The sequence below is a fragment of the Scyliorhinus canicula genome, chromosome 7 (genome assembly GCF_902713615.1).
Source record: "Scyliorhinus canicula chromosome 7, sScyCan1.1, whole genome shotgun sequence".
NCBI classification, from domain to species: domain Eukaryota; kingdom Metazoa; phylum Chordata; class Chondrichthyes; order Carcharhiniformes; family Scyliorhinidae; genus Scyliorhinus; species Scyliorhinus canicula.
This window is the reverse complement of record NC_052152.1, coordinates 21,199,665-21,221,078: the sequence shown is the minus strand read 5'-3', so window position 1 is coordinate 21,221,078 and position 21,414 is coordinate 21,199,665. Positions and strand designations below refer to the sequence as shown.

Here is a 21,414-nt window from a genome sequence, read left to right as displayed (position 1 = left end):
AAGGTGGCCAGAGTGAGAAAGGTGCTTCTGCAGAGGGGAAGGGGGTTTGGGTCTCCCAAACCTGGTGTACTACTACTGGGCGGCAAATGTGGAGAAGGTGCGGAGCTGGGTCAGAGGGGTTGATTCCCAGTGGGTCAGAATGGAGGAGAGTTTGTGCAGGGAGTCGGGACTGAAAGCACTAGCAACAGCGCCGCTCCCGATAGCTCCGGGGAAATACTCTGAGTCCAGTAATAATAGCTTCATTGAAAATCTGGAGGCAGTTTCGCCAACACTTCGGGTTGGGGCAGGGTCAAGGGAAATGCTGATTCGGGGGAACCACAGCCAGGGAGGTGGGATGTAAGTTTTCGGAAATGGGAAGAGAAGGGGATTAAGACGCTAAAAGATTTGTTTCTTAGGGGTCAGCTTGCAGGATTGAGGGAGCTGGAAGCGAAATATGGGCTGGAGCAGGGAGAAATGTTTAGATACATACAGGTTCGAGATTTTGCCAGGAAGGAGGTACAGAGCTTCCCGGAGGAACCGGCCTCCACATTGCTGGAGGAGGTGCTGACGCCAAGGGGACTGGAGAAGGGGGCAGTCAGCGGTGTACGGAGCTATTTTGGACGAGGATAAGGCACCACTGGAAGGGATCAAAGTAAAGTGGGAGGAAGAGTTAGGAGAGGTTATCGAGGAAGGGGTCTGGTGTGAGGTGTTCTGGAGAGTAAATGCCTCCACCTCATGTGCAAGGTTGGGGCTTATACAGCTGAAGGTGGGATACAGAGCACACCTCACGAGGGTGAGGATGAGCCGATTCTTTGAAAGAGTAGAAGATGTGTGAGAGTGTTGCGGGGGGGCTAATCACGTTCATATGTTTTGGTCCTGTCCAAAGCTAGAGGACTACTGGAAGGAGGTTTTTAGAGTAATTTCCAAGGTGGTGCACGTGGAACTGGACCCGGGTCCCCGGGAGGCCATATTCGGGGTGTCGGATCAGCCAGGATTGGAAACGGGTGCGGGGGGCAGATATCGTAGCCTTCGCCTCGTTGATCGCCCGAAGGCGGATCCTGCTGGGATGGAGAGCAGCCTCCCCACCCTGTGCCCTGGCGTGGCAGGGGGACCTGTTGGAATACTTGACCCTTGAGAAGGTGAAGTTTGAACTGAGGGGAAGGATGGAGGGGTTCTACAAGTCAATGGCATTATTCATTATGCACTTTCAAGAACTGGATAACATCGAACATTAGTGGGGGGCGGGGGGGACACTTAATGTTTGGGGGTTGGTGGGAGGATGGGATCGTTGTTATTGGGATTAACATATTTGCTGCTGATTATTGTTTATTGTTGGTGGGTGTGAATTTGGGAGAAAATGTGGAAAAAGGAGAATAAAAATATTTAAAAAAAGATTTCTAAACTTTTTGTCTGTAGGCTTCTGAAAGGAATTCATATGCACTTAATATGGTTTTCCTCACCTCATCATAATCCCTAGATACCTAGATCCCTTTTCTGATAGTGATGAAAACACTTCACTAGCTCTACCTACCAACTTTGTTTGAACCACTACCCACATGACCTTTGGCCAATTCAATTGTTTAGGCACTTGTTCAGATGGGATGATAAAGGCTTCAACATCTTTCTCATCAAATCTTGGCAATGCTTGAATATATTCAAATATATCCCGACTTCCGGTGGTGGCCATGAGCCAAGTGAGCACACGATAGGTGTCTGCTGCATGAAAACCTCGGTTACAACCTTTTAACTCCAGCAAATGGGCACCAAAATATCTACAACTCCCCCAGCCTAACCCCTGTTAATCACAAGAAAAATTGGGAAAAGTCATCCGTCCAGTCGAAAAGCTTGCAAATACAATGGGAGGGGAACCTCAGCCCAGAGCCAGCAGCCACTTGGGGTGTCATGGAAATAGGAAGGACCGATCCCACGTAGCTCCTAGCACCGACCCGGGAGCTGATGGACAATCATATGGGTTTCATCACCTCCGAGCTCCAAAGCCGCAGTGAGGAGCTGAGAAGAGACTTAATGGCAGCCTTCAAGACAACAGTGGAAGTTGCTGCTGCCCCAGTTAGGGAAGCAATGCCAAGATGGACCGGAGGCTTGAGGCCCAGGAGGCAACGGCAAGAGGCCTTGAGAAGGCCACCGCAGACCAAGGAGATCGGATCGCAGCACTTGAAGACATGGTGGTGAGGCTGAACAGGACCTAGAAGGGGCTAAGAGACAAATTCGATGGCCAAGATCAAGTCAGAACCTAAGAATCGTGCGGCTCCCAGAAGGAATGGAGGGGAAGAACCCCACATAGTATATAGCGGCGATGTTCAGGAAACTGGTCGGCAAGGAGGGCATCACCAAACCCCTGGAGGTAGACCGCACACACAGGTTGTTTCAGCAGCAGCCCGAAGTGGGAGAACCACCGCAGCGATAATTGTGAGGTTCCACAAGTATCAGGACAAACAGCGGATCCTGAGGTGGACGAAAGACAGTGGGGCAGACCTGGCCAAGCGTTTGGCTGAATTCAACACTGCCAAATCCACCCTGTACAAAAACAAAGTGCGGTCTGGCAAGCTCTACCATGCAAGCTATGGGTTATATACCAGGGGAAGGAATACTATTTTGCCGCCCCGGAGGAAGACAACGGGTGTATCCAAAAGAACGGTCTTGGTAACCAAGGATAGGACTCAATGGCCAGAGCGAAGAGCTGCGAACGTTTAGAGGGACAGGAACGAATACGGGCAAAGGTGCAGAGAAAGCGGGGTAGGGAAGAGACAAGTAGGGGAAGCCGATCAATAGGGGAGCTGCTATCTAAACGAGTAAGCTAAGCTGCTGTATGGGAGTACAGTGAAGAAGGAGATCATGGCCCGCCTCCCGGGAGGGAGTGCCTGGTAGAAGGGAAGGGAAAGACAGAAGTTCAAGGAAAACAAAGGGCAAAAAGAAGGGGGGAGCTAGGGTTTCAGAGAAGAGTGTAACACCAAGGGGGTAGGGTGGGGACTGGGAGGGAAAGCACAAGGATAGGGGTGTACAGAGAGAGAAACAAAAGGGAGAGCGCTGGTTGCAACAATAACACGTTCAGCTGGCGAAAAAGAGGAAGCAGTAATTTTGAAAAGGTAATTTTGAACAGCCAGTGAGCGAGGGCAAGCCTGATCAGACAGGGGCCGGGCCCACAAGATAAGTACGGTTGACCCCCACAGGAGCAGCGTGGGTAGAAAAGGGACACGCCCAACACCCCCCCCAATTGAGGCTGGAGGCAGCTCTCCTCGCTAATAAGGAATTCTTTACTAAAATATCCCACGCCATCGACAATTATGTATCCTGCAAACAGAAAGGGGAGATCTCACCTCCACGTTTTGGGAGGCACTGAAGCCAGTGATCAGGGGCAAAATCATAGCCTATAGGACCCATAAGGACAGGAAAGAAAGGGCTTTGCACGGCCCAAACCGTGAAACTGCTGGAGGAAAGGAAAGAGCTGCAGATGGAATTTGTTCTGCTCTCCACACAGAAGGCTGACAACCAGCTCCACCAGGCACAGTGGGCCTTTTATGAACATGGAGACAAGGCCAGCTGCATGCTGGCTCACCAGTTGAGAGAATAGGTGGCTGTGAAAGAGATAGCTCAAGTTAGGAACAGAAACATTAGGATGGTAGCAGACCCAAACAAGGTCAACAAAGCCTTTACAAACTTTTACTGGGGGCTCAGAGATGAAACTGGTGGTGGGGGTGGGAGTGGATCGAGGACTGGAAGAAATTATGGAGTGCATTAAGTCCATGCAGTCAGGGAAAGCACCAGGACCAGACGAGCTCCTGGACGATTTTTACAACAAACTCAGCATCGCTGACCCTGCATCTGCAAGAAATGTTCAATGACTCAGTCGAAGGGATCCCTGCCGCTCACGCTGGCCTAGGCCTGGATTGCATTGATCCCCAAAAAGGACAAGAACCAACATAGTGTGGATCATAAGGACCCAATTCGCTCTTAAATCCTGATGCGAAAGTCCGAGCGAAAGAGCTGCCTGCCGTAAATGATCGCATAGGATCAGACCGGGTTTGTTAAGTCAACTAACAACGAACAGTGCCTGCAGAACATAATAATGGCCCCATCCAGGGAGAGGACACCAAATGTGCTTGAACGGGTTTGGGTTTGAAGCAGGATTCAACAAGTTAGTGAAGCTCCCTTAAAGCGCTCCTATGGCAAGTATATGGATGAATGTTACCAACTCCAAATACTTCCGGTTGCACACGGGAACGGGGCAGGGGTGCCTGCTATCCCCGCTTCTGTTCGTACTGGCAATCGAACCTCTGCCTATATCACTTAGATCGGCGGATTGGTGGACGGGCATTCGGAGAGGGGGCAGAGAGCATAGAGTCTCACTCTATGCAGATGACCTGCTCCTCTCTGTGACGAATTCCCTAGCCAGCATGGGAAAGATAACCGGACTCCGTGAGGGGTTCGGCACCTTCTCAGGTTACAAACTCAACCTGGAAAAGAGCAAAATCCTCCCGGCAAATCCCAGAGAGGAAGGAGCGGAGCTGGAAGAACAGGAGGAACTTCCAGACCAAGTTCAGGTACCTAGGGATCCGGCTTGGTGGAAGAGGTGAAGAAAGACCTGCAAGATGGGACTCGCCACCTCTTTCAATGGACGGAAAGGTACAGATGGTCAAAATGAACTTGCTGTTTAGGTTCCTCTTAGTGTTCAGATCACTCCTGATCTTCATCCCCTAATTCTTCTTCACCAGGGTCAACAAATTAATCATGTGGGAAGAGTTCCTAGGGTACGCAAGTGAGGGCGGCCCATGAGGAGCCTGGCCCTACCGAACCTTCTATTTTACCACTGGCCGGCAAATGCGGAGAGGGTGAGGGGGTGGCTAAGGGAGCCGGAGGCAGACTGGGTCCAAATGGAGGAGGCCTCCTGCAGGGGGACGTCTCTCTGAGCTCCGGCTACCACACCACTCCTGGCTTCCCACACACACACTTCAGAAGCCCACTGATAGTAGCCACCCAAGGACATGGAAGCAGTTTAGGCGCCACATCGAACTTGGCAAGATGTCCATAGGGGCCCCCATCTGCAACAATCAAGTTCACATTGGCGAGGATAGATGCCACATTTGGGATGGAGGGACACTGACGTGGACTGACAACCACTCAGAGGCTCCAACTCCCGCAGTTGCACCTGCAACTTCGTGATTTTCTCCGCACAAAGACAAAAAGATTCCCCCAGGGCCCGAACAAATTTCTGGACAAGATAAGGCTGGACTGGTTAGGAGACGACAAGTGTGGCGACATCTACGGATGATTTATAGAAAAGGTCAGGACCCTAATGGACTACACGGAAATGGAGGAGGAAATGGGCATGGAGATAGGGGGAGGACTCTGGAACGAGGCACTGCAAAGTCAACTCCACCTTCTACTGCGCCAGGCTATGCCTGAAGCAACTCAAGGTAATGCATAGAGCGCACCTTACCAAGATGCATATAAGAAGGTTCTTCCTGGAGGTGGAAGATAACTACAAGCAGTGTCAGGTGTGCCAACCACACCCACAGATTCTGGTCCTACCAGACTCGGAGGCTTCTTTGAGGCTATATGTTGGGGGCCGAGATGGAGCGGTCTGTGGCGGTCTTCGGGATGTCAGAGCACCCGGATCTTTGAACAGGGAAGGGGGTGTTCGCCCTGGCCTTTACCACACTTATTTCCAGGCAGAGACTTCTACTCGGTTGGAAGTCGGCAGCACCACCCAGGGCCTCGGAATGGCTCTCAGATCTGGCCAATTCCTGAGCCTGGAAAAAATAAAATTTAAGCTAAGAGGGTCTGAGGAGAGATTCCATGACACGTGAAATAAATTCACGAGCCTCTTCACAGATGTGTTCGCAACCACCAGCCAACCATGAAGAACAAAAAAGGAGCGAGGCGGAGGGTCTCCCACACAGGCTGAATCAGGAAATCAAACCGACCCACCCTCCCTCGAAAACTCAAGGGGGAACGGGATTCCTACCCCCGCCCTGTCCACCTGCGAAATGAAGACAACAGGCAAGCGAGGGGAAGGATCACAGCAATATTCGTAAATATGTAGGTAAAGCTGGGTGCAACTCCTATCGCCAAGGGGTGCTTGTCCAAAGATGGGCATGTTAGGTCGATTAGCTATGCTAAATTGCCCCAAGGTGGGTTTACGGGGACAGGGTGGGGGATTGGGCCTAGGTAGGGTGCTCTTTCAGAGGGTCAGTGCAGACTCACGGGCCAAATGGAAAAACACATCAGGCTCAGTTTAAATATGCCCCATTTCTTTCTGGTCCATGACCCACATTTGAAATAGTATTTGCCAAACGTTTTGAAAATACAGACAAGTAAAAGCAAATAAAGGTCACAGGAGAATAACTGAATCCACACTAACAATGAGGTGGAATCGAAGAAGTTAAAAGGTAAATGACATGAAAGCACATTACATTTACCATACTGAGGGGGGAAATCACAATCATAATTTTAAACTGGGATCCAGGCTTAAAAGACCACAGACCATCGACATAGGAAGCCTCCTGGAGAGAGTTAAAGATGGCTATTATTTTCCTGCCTTATTTTCAGTTACTTACTTTCCAATCTTTTCAATCCAGAGGGTGTTGCAGCAGCCTGATGCAATAAAGTAGCTATTGCAAGCAGAAACTGTGTATGGTCATTACTCTATCAAATAAGCTTCCTACTACAAAAAAGTCTATCCTCGAATAAACCTTGTGAACAGAGGAGAAAAATGAATACTTCCGCTCCCTCGGGTGCAAGAACGTCCACGTGTCCAGCCCTCCCATTTTCCTCTTCAGTCCAGTCAGCGCCTTCGTCCCACCTGACTGGGTGAGCGAGCGTGGCTGTGACCTTTCCAACCGTGGCTCTTGTACCAATCCCCTCCCACTCTTAGCTTTGCGAATCCAAGTCTGGAATGGCCCCAAACATCTTCCTCACATACTCTCCATCATCCCAGTTAGGGCCATACACACTTGTCAATGCCACCAACCTCCACTCCAATGCCCCTGTTACTATCACATATCTACCCCCCTGGTCCACCACCACCTCCTCCATCTGGAACCTCACTCTCTTACCGACCAAAACCGCTACCCCTGCTGTCGAACTCCGAATGAAATACTTGGCTTACCCAGCCCTTCCTGAGCCCCACCTGATCTTTCACCCTCAGATGAGTCTCCTGTAGCATAATAACATCAGCTTTTTTAGGTGCGCAAATACACTCAACCTCTTCATTGGCCCCCAAACCCCTCACATTCCACGTAACTATCCTGACTGGGGGTCACCTCCTCTCTCTCCCCCTCCCCCTTCCAGGGCCCTCCTATCCACCATATAACTCTGGGCCCTGCTCCGAGCTTGGCCCACCACGTCCCATTGTTGCCATCAAACCGACCCCCCCCCCCCTGCGCGCGCGCCAACATCCACATCCTCTTGAAAACACCTCACCCAGTATCGGTCCCCTTCCCCCATTTTTCATTCCTCCTAGGCCCATCGAAACCTGTTCGACCAGGCTCCAATGGCCGCAACCCCTCCCCACCACCATTCCCGTTCACTAATCAGCTTGAGCTTGCTGGTGCGGAGGCCCCTGCCCAGACCCCACTCCCCTCCCTCCCTCCATCCAGTCCCAGGAAACAAAAAAAATCCCCTTCAAACAAACAAACCCAGTGCAAACACACAAACCCAAGAAAACCGTCATCACAGAAAATCCCAACTCCTACTTTATTCAAATAGGTAACTTCACCCCATTTAGCACATATGACAATATGATTTAAAAAATAGAACTATATACAATCTTCTAACCCCCGTAACCTCGATCCAGGTCCAATCCTCAGTCCCATTTCTCACTTCTGCCCCAGTCCTTCTGCCTTCAACAAACGCCTCCGCCGCTTCCACTGTCTCAAAAAAAAGTCTCGAGTTGTAGGTCATCCTCAACTTAGCTGGGTATACTGCGCCGAACCGCACACCGCTGTTATACTGTGCCATCTTCACTCGACCGAAGGCCGCCCATCTCCTCGCCAATTCCACAGTTAAGTCGTGGTAAATACGTACACCAGCTCCAGCCCACTGCATCTCCCACTTCTGCTTCGCCGAACTCAGGAACTTCTCCTTCACGTGGTACCTGTGGTTACAAACAATCACTGCTCTTGGCGACTCATTTGCCTTTGGTTTGGGCCTCAATGGCCGATGAGTCCGATCCAGTTCGTACCGGGCGAGATCTTCCCCCTCTCCCAACAGCTCGGCTAACATCTTGGCAAAGTACTCAGTCGGCCTCAGGCCCTCCATCCCTTCGGGCAGGCCCATGGTCCTCAGATTTTGCCGCCTGGATCTGTTTTCCAGGTCCTCCACCGTGGCTCACAGACCTTTGTTGGCCTCGACCACCCTCTGTAGCTGCTCACTCATCGAAGTGAGCTGATTGCTGTGCTGCAACAAGGCCTTCTCTACTCCTTTCAGTTTCTCACCCTGCTCCCGCACCTCGGCTGATATCTTTAACATGGCCGCCTTCACCGGGACAATCGCCTCCTCCACCAGCACCTTCAATGCCGTAATTGCCTCCTCCACCAGCACCTTCAATGCCGCCATCATCTCCTACCTCATCACCTCCACGTGCTTTACAAACTGTTTCTCGAATTCCAAAGCCATCACTCCGGTCATCTTTTCTGCCGTGAGCAGTGTGGCCCACCCAGCGGCCCAGCTTCGGCCATCTTTCCAGTTGCCGAGCTGGCCCTTTCGCTCGATGGCGAACCTTCCCTTGCCCCCGTCTGCATGCCGGCTTTCTTTTGATTTTTAGACATCACCGCTCCTTCCTCGTGTCTTCCTGCACTTATTTGTTGAATAATTGCCCCTTGAAAATGTAAAAAAAAATGAGCCTCAAGCAGGAGCCACCCAACATGCGATTTCCTCCTACATGCCGTCACTGAAGTCCCCAGGGAGCTCAGACATAACCTAATCACCATTCTGACTTAAATTGGAGACCAAGGTGAAATAGAAAATTATTCCGACTTGCTATTTTGATAAAGATCAGCACAAAAACATGTAATCATCAGGAACAGGATGATTAGTTGTGTGAAATCAACCTATGCCGCGTGGAAACAATTTACAAGAAGAAGACCATAAGACATAGGAGCAGAAATTAGGCCTCCCAAACCATCGAGTCTGCTCCGCCATTCGATCATGGCTGATATTTTTCTCATCCCCATTCTCCTGCCTTCTCTCGATAACCCCTGATCCCCTTATTAATCAAGAACCTATCTATCTCTGTCTTAAAGACATTCAGTGACTTGGCCTCCACAGTCATCGGCGGCAGAGTTCCACAGATTCACCACCCTCTGGCTGAAGAAATTCCTCCTCATCTCTGTTTTAAAGATTCCTCCCTTTAGTCTGAGATTGTGTCCTCTTCTTGGAAACATCCTCTCCACATTCACTCTATCCAGGCCTCGCAGTATGTTCTGGTTGGTTGAACAAACATTTGACAGAGCGTGGCATCAAGAATCTCTGGCAAAATTGAAGTCAATGGGAATTGGGGATGAAGAATTCTCCACTTGCTGGAGTCATACGGAGCACAAAGGAAAGATGGTTGTGGTTGTCGAAAGACAAGCATCTGGGATAATGCACAAGGCTTCTTCAACTGTTTCATCAGTGACCCTACCGCCATCATAAGGTTAGAAGTGGGATATTCATAGGTTATGGCAAAATGTTCAGCACCATTCATAATTCCTCAGATACTGAGGCAGTTCCGATCCAAATGCAGCAAGGGCCTGTACTGCGCTGTATTTTTCTATGTTCTAAGACCTGGACAATATTCAGGCCTGGGCTGCTAAATGCAAAGTAACATTCGTGCTATGCAAGAACCAGGCAACGACCATTCCCAACAAGACAGAATCTAAGCATTGCCCCATTGAAATTCAATGGCATTTCCATCGCTGAATCCCCCACCATCAACATCCTGGTGGGGTTACCATTGATCAGAAACTGAGCTGGCCAGCCATATAAATACTGGCTACAAGAGTAGATCAGAGGCTGGGAATTCTGCGGAGCATAACTCACCACCTGATTCCCCAAAGCCTGTCCATCTACAAGGCTGGAGTGTGATGGAATATTCTCCACTTACCTGGATTAGTGTAGTTCCAATAAAACTCAAGAATATTGAAACCATCCAGAAAAAAGCAGCCTACTTGATTGGCACCTCGCCCACCACAGTGGTAGCAGTGCTTACCATCTACAAGATGCACTGTAGCAATTCACCAAGGCTGGCATCACCTTCCCAACCTGCAAACTCGCCCACTTAAAAGAATAAGGACAGTGGATGCAGGAGAATACCACCACCTGCAAGTTCCCATGAAAGGCACACACCAACCTGTCTTGGAACTTCACTGTCACTGGGTCACAATTCTGGAACCCCCTTCCTGACAGCACTGTGGGTGTTTCTATAACACATGGACTGCAGCAGGTCAAAGCGACTACATACAACCATCTCTCAAGGGCAATTAGGGATGAGCAATAAATGCCAGTGATGCACATGAAATCATTTTCTTGCTGTGCAAACTCGATTTGAATGGAAAATAGTTCACTGGAAAAGAAAATCAATGTTTACCTGTCCAAAGGATCCTTTTCCAATTAAAGAGTCAATTTCATAACGGTCCATCCACTTCTCCCCATTTTTTACAATGTAGTCATAGTTGTCATCATCATAACCATCATTATACACTTTTCTTTCCTTCTTATGACTTGAATCATCTCCTTGACCTTGTTGGTGCCGCCTTTTCTTTTTTGCATAGTATACCTGAAATACACAAAATAAAAATACTTGATAAATAGCATTTAGAGACTGTTGGTATCCAAGTCTGAATCATTTGTTTGTTGGACAGAAACATCTAACTATAACCAAACCAAACTGGCTAAACGTTGCTAACACATTTAATACACTAGCCAATTATTTTATGAAGAAGCTGTCAGTAACAAAAATTGTGTCAAGTCACTGAGCAACCAAATTGTGGGAGTGATTTCAGAATAATGATTTTAAAGTGTTCAGGTGAAATTATAAACCGATGATGCCATCTGAATCTTCAGATATTCATCTGAAGACAGAAATGGGGATCTGGGGCAGCACGGTGGCGCAGTGGTTAGCATTGCTGCCTCATGGCACCAAGGTCCCAGGTTCGATCCCGTCTCTGGGTCACTGTCCGTGTGGAGTTTGCAAATTCTCCCCGTGTTTGCGTGGGTTTTGCACCCAAAAACATGCAGGGTAGGTGAATTTGGCACATTCAATTGCCCCTTAATTAGAAAAAAAAATGAATTGGGTACTCTAAATTTTACCCCAAAATGGGGATCTGTACCATTTCCAATTGTAAAATATTTGTTATGCTTTTACAGTTTAAATTCTGAGGTGGTCAGGGATTTTTAAAATGTAAATTCTGCCTGGCATTTTTGTTTTTAGGTTCTGACCACTCTGAAGATGTTATTAAGTGTTGACAAATTTAAGCTAATGTCTGCATATGCTTTCTGAAGGGGTTTAATTGTCTCCTAGTTTTGCATATGCATGAATAAATATACACACTGTCTGAGGCATGGATCAAAGTTACAAAGGATAGATAAATTCTGCCGGTATCAAGGACAAAATGCTGACAAACCCAGATCAGGCCAAAATTAGCCTGCTTCCTCAGACAATGAATGCAAGCTTGCATTCTGAGATGGGAACAAGGCATTTTCTGTAAGGCATTCAGTTGTGATGTTCCATTGTTTCAAATGGATCAAATATGAACAGCAGTTCCTTTGTGCATTTCTACAAGGTACTACATAAAAGGTTACTGCACAAGAAAAGAGGTAATCATATTGTGGGTAATGTATTCGGATTGGCTAATTAACAGGAAGCAAAGTTAGGATAAATGGGTCATTTTCAGGTTAGCAAACAGGATGTCAAAGGGATTAATGCTGGGGTGTCAACTACTCACAATTGATATCAATGACTTGGATGAAGGGACCGAGTGCATCGGTTGCCACATTTGCTGACGATATAAAGATAGATAGGAAAGCACATTGTGAGGAAGATAGAAAGAGTCTGCAGAGGATTATATATGGGTTAAGTGAGTGAGCAGAAAATTGACAGGTTGTGTATAATATGGGAAAATGTGAACTTGTCCACTTCAACAGGAAGAATAGAAAAGCAGCATATTATTTAAATAGAGATTGCAGAATTCTGAGGTACGGAGGTATCTAGGTGTCCTCCTGCATGTCCTGCAATTACAAAATGTTTGCATGCAGTAATATTGGCCTTTATTGAATGGAGGGTGGAGTATAAAAATAGGGTCTTGCTACAATTGTACAGGGGATTAGTGAGCCCCCACCTACAGTACTGTGTAGTTTTGGTCTCCTTATTTAAAAATAGATACACTTAGAGGCTGTTTAGCACACTGGGCTAACTCGCTGGCTTTGAAAGCAGACCAAGCAGGCCAGCAGCACGGTTCGATTCCCGTAACAGCCTCCCCGAACAGGCTCCGGAATGTGGCGACTAGGGGCTTTTCACAGTTACTTCATTGAAGTCTACTCGTGACAATAAGCAATTTTCATTTTTGTCATTTCACATGCATTGGAGACAATTCAGAGAATGTTCACGAGGTCGATTCCTGGGATGAAGTGCTTGTCTTGAAAGGTTGAGCAGGTTGGGTCTATACTCATTGGAGTTTAGAAACCTATACACATTGGAGTTTAGAAGAACAATCCCTGGAATGAAGAATTTATCATAAGAGGGGCGGTTGAGGACTATGGGTCTGAACCCATTGGAGTTCAGAAGGATATGGGGGGATCTTATTGAAACTTACAGGATACTGCGAGGCCTGGATAGAATGGACGTGGTTGAGGATGTTTTCACTTGTAGGGAAAACTAGAAGCAGAGGACACAATCTCAGACTAAAGGGATGATCCTTTAAAACAGAGATGAGGAATTTATACAGCCAGAGGGTGGTGAATCTGTGGAACTCTTTGTCGCAGAAATCTGTGGTGGCCAAATCACTTGAGTGTCTTTAAGACGTAGATAGATAGTTTCTTAATTAATAAGGGGATCAGGGGTTAGGTGGAGAAGTCAGGAGAATGGGAATGAGAAAAATATCAGCCATGATTGAATGGCGGCACAGACTCTATGGGCCGAAGGCCTACTTCTACTCCAATGTCTTGTGGTCTAAGAGGTCACTATTGAAACATATGGGGCGCGATTCTCCCAAAACGGGAGAAATCGTAAGGCTGGCGTCAAACCCGCCCGGGTTTGACGCCAGCGTGCCCCTTCCCGACCGGGAACCGATTCTGGTCCCCGGTCGGGGCTAGCAGCCCGACGCCGCAAGCTCCGGCATCACGGGCTTAACGAATTTCGTTAAGCCCGCTTGCCGGAGTTAGCGCCGGCTGACGCGTCATATGACGTCAGCCGCGCATGCGCGGATTGGAAGACTCCAACCCGCGCATGCGCGGATGACGTCATCGCGTATTTGCGCGAAACCCGCGCATGCGTGGGCCGGGATGCCCCTCAGCCGCCCTGCGAATGGATACTGCGGGGCGGCGGAAGGACAAATAGTTCGCGGGCATCGGGCCCACTGCCCGCGATCGGTGCCCACCGATCGCGGGCCCATGGCACCCTTGGCACGGCCGTGGTACTGCCGTGCCAATCGGTGCCATGGTTATAAAAAGCGAGTTGTTCCCGCCGTTTTTACGAACGGCCAGACCAGGTCTGTTTGCCGTTCGTAAAAACAGCGTAAAGGGCTGGGACTTCGGCCCATCGAACAGCTGTGAATCGCTGCCGGCCGTAAAAAAAAACGGCGGCAGCGATTCGTGTCGGGAGTTGGGGGGGGAGAATAGCGGGAGGGCGGGAAAAATGTCGGGAAGGCCCTACTGCTATTCTCCGACTCGTCGTGGGGGTCGGAGAATTTCGCCCATGAAATTTCATGGGGACTTGACAGGGTAGATGCTGAAAAGATATTTCCCCAATGGGGAAACGTGGGAATTAGGGGGGGCACAGATTCAGAATAAGGAGCCTCCAATTTAAGATGGAGATGAGGTTCTTCGCTCAGGAAATTGTTACGGTTTGGAATTCTCTAACCTGGAGAACAGTAGGAGCTGGGTCATTGAATACATTCAAAGCTGAGTTGGACAGATAATTGTTCTTCAAAGGAGTCAGGGGTTATGGGGAACAAGCAGAAAGGGAGGGGGTGAAAGAGTGTTCAGATAAGCCACAATCTTATGGTGCAGTGATAGCACTGCCACCTCATAACATGAGAGACCCGCTTCAATTCCAACCTTGGGTCACTATCTGTGTGGAGTTTGTATGTTCTTCTGCATCTGCGTGTGTTTCCACCAGGTGCTGCAGTTTCCTCTCACAGTCCGAAGGCATGCGTCTTAGCTGGATTGTCCATGATAAATTGCCCCTTAATGTCCAGGGATATGCAGGTTAAATTATGGGATTACGGGGATAGGGCGGGGTGGATGGGTGAGTGGACATCGGAGAATGCTCTTTCGAAGGGTCGGTGCAGACTTGATGGGCTGAATGGCCTTCTGCAGTGTAGGGATTCTATAATCTATAAGCAGCAGAGCAGGCTCCAGAGACTCAATGATGCTCCTGCCCCGATTTCTTATGTTACTAATAATTCCTACTCCCAATTGTCATGATTGACATTGTTCGGTTTTTAAGCAATTCCAACATAAACTAACAATTTACTTCCTAATGAGGGCAGCATGGTAGCACAGTGGTTGGCACAGTTTCTTCACAGCTCCAGGGTCCCAGGTTCAATTCCCGGTTTGGGTCACTGTCTGTGCCGAGTCTGCACTTTCTCCCAGTGTCTGCATGGGTTTCCTCCGGATGCTCCGGTTTCCTCCCACAGTCCAAAAATGCGCAGGTTAGGTAGATTGGCTATGCTAAATTGCCCTTAGTGTCCAAAAGAAGTTAGGAGGGGTTACGGGGATAGGGTGGAGGTGTGGGCTTAGGTAGGATGCTCTTTCCAAGGGCCGGTGCAGACTCAATGGGCCTAATGGCCTCCTTCTGCGCTGTAAATTCTATGATCCTATTCAATGATTCTAATAAACTGAAAACACGTGCCTACAAGCTTTTTATGTTAGACCAAACAAATTTTCATGTAACTGTGCGACCATTCTAACTTTCAACGGTTTTTTTTCTTTCTTAAATCAATCTATATTTCTTTCAAGACCTTGTGTCCTCCTCACAACCTTTTTCCCACCCATCCTTATATGAGCAGCAAATGTAGCTACAATACACCACTGTTCCTCCATCCAATTAATATGGATTGTAAATAGTTGTGGCCCTCGCACTCATCATTGTGACAGTCCACTAGTTAGTTTGCTAATGTTGTCACTTGTGCAATCAACTTCATTCCTTAAAAATGTGATTAAATATTATATTTTTCAGAGCCAAAAATGAACTACTTCTATCCATTGAGGAATGATCAAAGCTACACAATAAATGTGGCCGTGCTGCGCTAAAGATCAAATAAAACATTAAAGGCACAAAGGTTTATTACTGAAGCAAAAATTTAACTTTCTTATGCTTGATAGAATACAACACTGCTTAAGTGACCGGATTACAGGATATAGAAATCAATTTTTTTTTTTTTTAAATAGTTAGGTCATGCATAAACCAGCATCATTTTGGCCTTTTGAAAGAAAAGGTTCTACGGTGTTCAAATAATCAACTTAATGGTGAATCATAGAATACATTAGAACAAAAGTTATCCATTTAGCCCCCTTCCAGCCTGTTTTGTCATTCAATAGCTAATTTGTGGCCTAACCCCAGACACCTCCCTTTGCACATCCCTCAATATCTTTGGGTTAAAAACAAAACCTAACAATATTAGATTTAAAATAACAATTGACTCAATTTCAAAAAAACAACAGAATTCCAAAGTTGTACAATCTTTTGCGTATTAAAGCATCTTCTAACTTGCAATTGCACAAAATTGATTAATATAGTTCAAACGTAGAACTCATTAAAATTACCTCATTAATGTGTTTGTACGTTTTGATCAAATCTACAGAGAGTTTCCTCAGCGGAGCAGTGACAGGGTCGCGGAACGTTTGGGGCATTCGTCGCTGCAACATGACAACATCAGGCATTACCTGAAATAAATAGGGCAATTTTATTTCCAGGAAAGTTTGTTCAGAAATCACTGTGCCTACTGATAAACCTGGTTAGAAAACATGTATTATAATCATGAAAAGAAATTTACCACACTTGACATATTAATAAATCAGCATTTTTGTCATCATAACATCTTGCATCACAGGCGGAGGCTATTTTGTTCACAATACTCTTGGTAGCATTATCCAATTAGTGGCACTGTCTCCTTTCCCCATTGCCCTGTAATATTTTCCTTCTCAAGTGTATACCTATTTGAAAGTTTTGAATCTGCTTCCACCACCCTTTTAGGGAGGTATTCAAGAGGATATCCAAGAGCCAATATTTTTCCCAGATGAAATTCTCACTAAATTTTATTAGCTGACCTCTATATAGAATGGAAAACTATTGTACTGCCTCTACTTTCAAAAGGTGCACCATTATTGCTGAAGGACTTATGAAAAATCAGGGAGGAAATTAAAATCTGAACCTCTTGAAAATATTTTAAATCGTTTCCACAAATACAGTGGTGCAAATTGAAAAACATACTGTACACCCAAATTGTGAAGATAGAAAATAATTTTAAAAATAAGTTGTGCATTCTTCCACTTTATGGGAAAGTCAATCCGATGCTGCCTCTCCTCAAAGCCACTTACAAAATTGCACTCATACATGTGAATATGAAAGCAATTGTTGTTATGGTCACTTTCCAGGAAGCTAGCATTATGATCTCAATAGGCTAATTCTGCACAGACTGTTAATAAATCCTTAATTACACCAATGGGGGTTCCCTAAGTATATTTCATGGTTGTAATTTATAATGTGTCTGAGCTATGTGCACATTTGAACAATCGAACAAAATAAACTCAAACTCCAAACCATTTTATAAACAGAAATCCATGTTTAAAGTTTTAACTGAAAAAGTGCACCAATAGCAATGAAGTATTCAGTGAATTGAATACTTATCACTGGCCAGAACCAACTGCAAGTATTCCTGGATCTGAGATGACAAAGGCAGAGTGCAAAAGGATGCATGAACAATCTGGTGGTCTTCTTTAATTGAAGCATATCTGATGTATTGCAGGACTAGGGGCTGTTTAGCACACAGGACTAGCCAAGATCAAGCTGGAAGACAGGGGGCACCTTTGGCTCACGTTAGTTTAGCTTTTACTAAGAATAGTCACCACTCTGAAGCAGAAGAAAGATGGCCAAAAAATAAAATCTTTTGATTGGAGCTTCTATCTAACATGGATGATATTCTCATGTGAAGAATGAACATCATGTTATTTTTTTCTTGTTCTACGTATCCTCCAAATACCACTGTTCAAGAAATGGAAGGATTTCTTGTTGGAAATAATAACTTAGTTCTTGACAGATCAATTACATTCCAATACACTAACTCGAAATTAACTTCTTCACAAATGCACCAGACTAAAACCTCTTCCCAGTTTGACCCAACCAGCTGAAGACCTGGTGCAGAATATAAAACAGCGAAGAATGCATCCTGAAGTCCATTGAGCTATTATGGTTTGACTGACCTTAAGGGCCCAGGTCAGTCTAAGAATAACTCCAATTCTTAGAAAAGAATTTGATATACATGTAAAATTTAAAATCAGAATTATTAATTCCTGTTTGAAATGGAACTTTGGTAAACCGGAAAATTATTGTAAGGCATCTGATGAACACACACACAATGGTTTGACAACCAATGCCAACAAAGCACTGATAATGTGAGGCTGAAATTCAAAAACTAGTATCAAAAATCTGAGATTCCATGAACGGAAAAGAATGGGTTGACTTAGAAACATTCTTTCTAAATTTTAAGTAAAAGGGTATGCATGTCAAGCATGTTCAATCAGATCATAAATTTTAAAAATTTTAATTCAGAACTGATCTTTCAAAATATTTATGGAACAAAAAGACAAATAGTATCTCATTTTCCTAACAAAATTACTTGTTGGTACACATTGCAATCTTTAAATTTTCTAATTTCCTTCTTCCTTACTGATTGTCACTTCTACCTCCTTACTGCTTAAGTGCTTCTTTTCCTCGCTCATTGGTTAGATGTCTTTTCTCGTTCAGTATTATTTTGTGTTTTCTCTTTCTTCACTGATCAGCAACAAAATGAGAAACTAACCAACCTCCACATCATATTCCACCGAACTTCAGTACAACCCCACTCTTCGACAATCACCTACCCCATTATACTCCAATGAAATAACAGATATAGAAGTTAGACTAATACACTGTGCGTGTCCCTTAAACAAAATTTTCTAATCTACAATCAAATATAAGCAACTCATCCTCCAATTATGACAAACCTCCCTGAGATTTTATAATCAACTTCAAATAACCATTTTTGCTGCAACAATATGCAACAAACTGCAAATTTGAGATCAATTTTTAGATTTTAATAAACATTTCTAAAGGACATTGCAACGCTACACAAGCAACTTTGATAGCCTATGTAAAATTAATGGTTCTAACTTAACTAACCATAAAACAGGTAGGAGAACCATTTGATACACTCTGTTTTCTGCCTGACTTTTAATGTACTCGAAAATATTAGTTCTGTCGGTAAATCGCAAGGATTCTGAAACCAGCAAGTACAATACTGCTGAAACAGATCTGTCGTGCATGGTCTCAAATTGGGATCCATACCTGATTAGTTACAGTTGGCTGAAGCTGGTCAGTGTAGGATAATGCGGGCACCTGCTGGTCATTTATAGTTTGTTGGTGACGGTCACTGTATTGCTGGTGAGAATGAGGCACCTGCGTAGCCATTTGAAGGCCAGCAGCATGAAATGAAAATGAAGGTGCAAGCCGAACGGTCGAAGGTTTGCATGCTGAGGTCTCTCCGCCTGAGGAAGAAAAGAAATGAAAACCCATAAGATTGTTAATCAGAAACTTGTTCAGTTTCTTGGTTACTAGTCTAGTTTCAATAGCCAAGTTTTCTTTCCCGTAGTTCATATTGGCTCATTCCGGAATATAGTTGTACAGGACCCCCACAGTACCTCACTCAGACTCTTCCTTCTCTCCTCTTCCTTCTTCCATCGCCCATCGCCCCCCCCCCCCCCAAACACCCCCCCCCCCAACACCCCAAAGTTTGGGTCCAGAAAGGAGGTATCCAACTTTGTCAGCCATAACAACGGAACCCAATACAATTTTCATCCAACCATCTGCGCAAATTACATTCCAACAAGAAACGCAACCATAATTGATTTCCTTCTACTCTCTCCCTAGTCCAGAAATGCCAAAGCTATTTATTGAGCCCCAGTTCCTGATACCATCCACCTAATAAAATAGAGAACAGGAACCTTCTGACCTGTACAGCTATACAGTCCTTTACATCCTAAGTAAACTGTGAAAAGAACAGTGACCGTACTTTTTAAAAGCTTCTCCGGAATTGAAAAAAAAAGAAATCCGCAACATTTAAAAGTAATTTTCATGAATGAGCTTATAAAAATAATGAATGACTGCAAAGATACTGGTGAAAAATGTTTCCCTCGATTCATGATGCATTCTTTTGAGCATCGCATGCAGATCTGTTTCACTCAAAAAGGACATGTACATTCATCTCCATGCTGCAACTCATTTAGAACAGAATCCAAGTGAGTTTCTTGGTGCAATACATTTTTGGGTAACGAGTTGTTTTTTTTTTCAAAATAAAAAAATAATGAAAATTAGAAAGTCATCTGTATGCACTATTTACAGTTATCAACCACCAATGAGCCAACATTAAGAACAGCCTTTTCCACACTTTAAGGGTTATCATGGCTTTCGTGATTTTGGGTTCATTGGGAATGATCAATGGGTTTTGGCATCACAGAATTAACAGATTTTGTACTTGCTTTAAGCACCGGTATCATTTAAGCAAATACCGATAGTTACAATTATTCCCATCTTTTTTGCTCAAATCCTGAGAACAAAATTAATAAAGTGGTGGGAAATTTCTATACATGTCCTGATGGAGCAGTATTTAATAATAAAATGTCCTACAGATGTCCTGATCTAAGAGATTTATTCTGTGAAGCAAATACTCAATATCTGACTTCTACAAAAACCGTGAAACATTTTATTATTAAATGCTGCTCCATCAATTTGTTCAGTGTTTTGAGTGGCACTTCAGGCAAACTTACCTGACTTAACTAGCTAATGGAACACGAGTAGCAATTATCAAGTAATTAATCCGTTGTTCCATGCATTCATTTCAGAGGAAATTTGCTACAGAATTGACTAACTTTTATTTAACTAAAAGTGAAGCATTGAATATACCAGTATTGTCAAAGACCTGCTGAATACATTGATGCTAATAGGTGGGGTTGCTGGGTTACGGGGATAGGGTAGGGGTGTGGGCTTACGTGTGATGCTCTTTCCCAAGATCCGGGGCAGACTCGATGGGCCAAAGGCCTCCTTCTGAACTGTAAGTTCTATGATTCTATAATACGGTGGCACAATGGTTAGCACTGCTGCCACACAACTCCACGAATCCAGGTTCAATAAAGGCCTTGGGTGACTGTCTATGGAGTTTGCACTTTCTCCCAGTCTCTGCGTGGGTTTCCTCTGGGTGCTCCGGTTTCCTCCCACAGTCCAAAAAAGTACAGGTTAGGTGAATTGGCCATGCTGAATTGCCCCTTAGTGTCCAAAAGGTTAGATAGGGTTACTGGGTTCCGGGAATAGGGTGGAGGTGTGGGCTCAAGTAGGGAGCTCTTGATAGGCAGACTCAATAGGCTGAATGGCCTCCTTCTGCACTGTAAATTCTATGATTCTATGATACATTATGTAAAGATAATGAACCCAATATGCTGTCTGTGATACTCCTTTCGTAAACCTCATAAAACATAGCTATCACCATGATTGATAGACCTTGACCATCTGTACCTTCACCCTGCTACAGAGCTCAAAATGCTCTGTCCAGGCTTCTGTAAGAATAAAATCTGTACCTATACTGCTGGATGTACGTAGTTCAAGTGGACACAGTGCAAAAATCGTGCAAGATCATTATTATACTTCACTGGGATTCCAGTGACAATACTTCAAAACCAATTAATCCAGAAGAGGTTGGCTGTATTCTACATTTCCATGCACTACCTGATACATTGTTTCTTTGCCATTAACAAGATACCCGAGGAGATACTCTAATCAACTTGGTCACATAATACCATTTCATAAAGTTAGAAATTTAGAAATCACCCTCATTTTTTTGTATTCGAGATCGTATGCACCTCCCACACCCTTCAGTTATTCAATTCTGGCCACTTGTCCATCCTATTCTCCCTTCATCCTATTCTCCCTTCACTCCAGCACTGGTATCAAGGATTCAGAGACCCCACTTT

The 21,414-nt window shown here is 45.4% G+C and overlaps 1 protein-coding gene across 4 annotated transcripts in view; it reads right to left on the bottom strand.

Moving 5' to 3' along the window:
* The window catches only part of dyrk1aa (dual-specificity tyrosine-(Y)-phosphorylation regulated kinase 1A, a), a 142,807-nt gene that overhangs the window by 41,805 nt on the left and 79,588 nt on the right, over positions 1-21,414 (bottom strand). For all 4 annotated transcript variants that reach the window (XM_038801492.1, XM_038801494.1, XM_038801493.1 and 1 more), the window contains exons 3-5: positions 18,740-18,939; positions 15,961-16,080; positions 10,565-10,753 (exon numbers count right to left, since the gene is read on the bottom strand). In XM_038801492.1, coding sequence (XP_038657420.1) covers positions 10,565-10,753; positions 15,961-16,080; positions 18,740-18,939 — 509 coding nt within the window. The remainder of the gene's footprint in view (positions 1-10,564; positions 10,754-15,960; positions 16,081-18,739; positions 18,940-21,414) is intronic.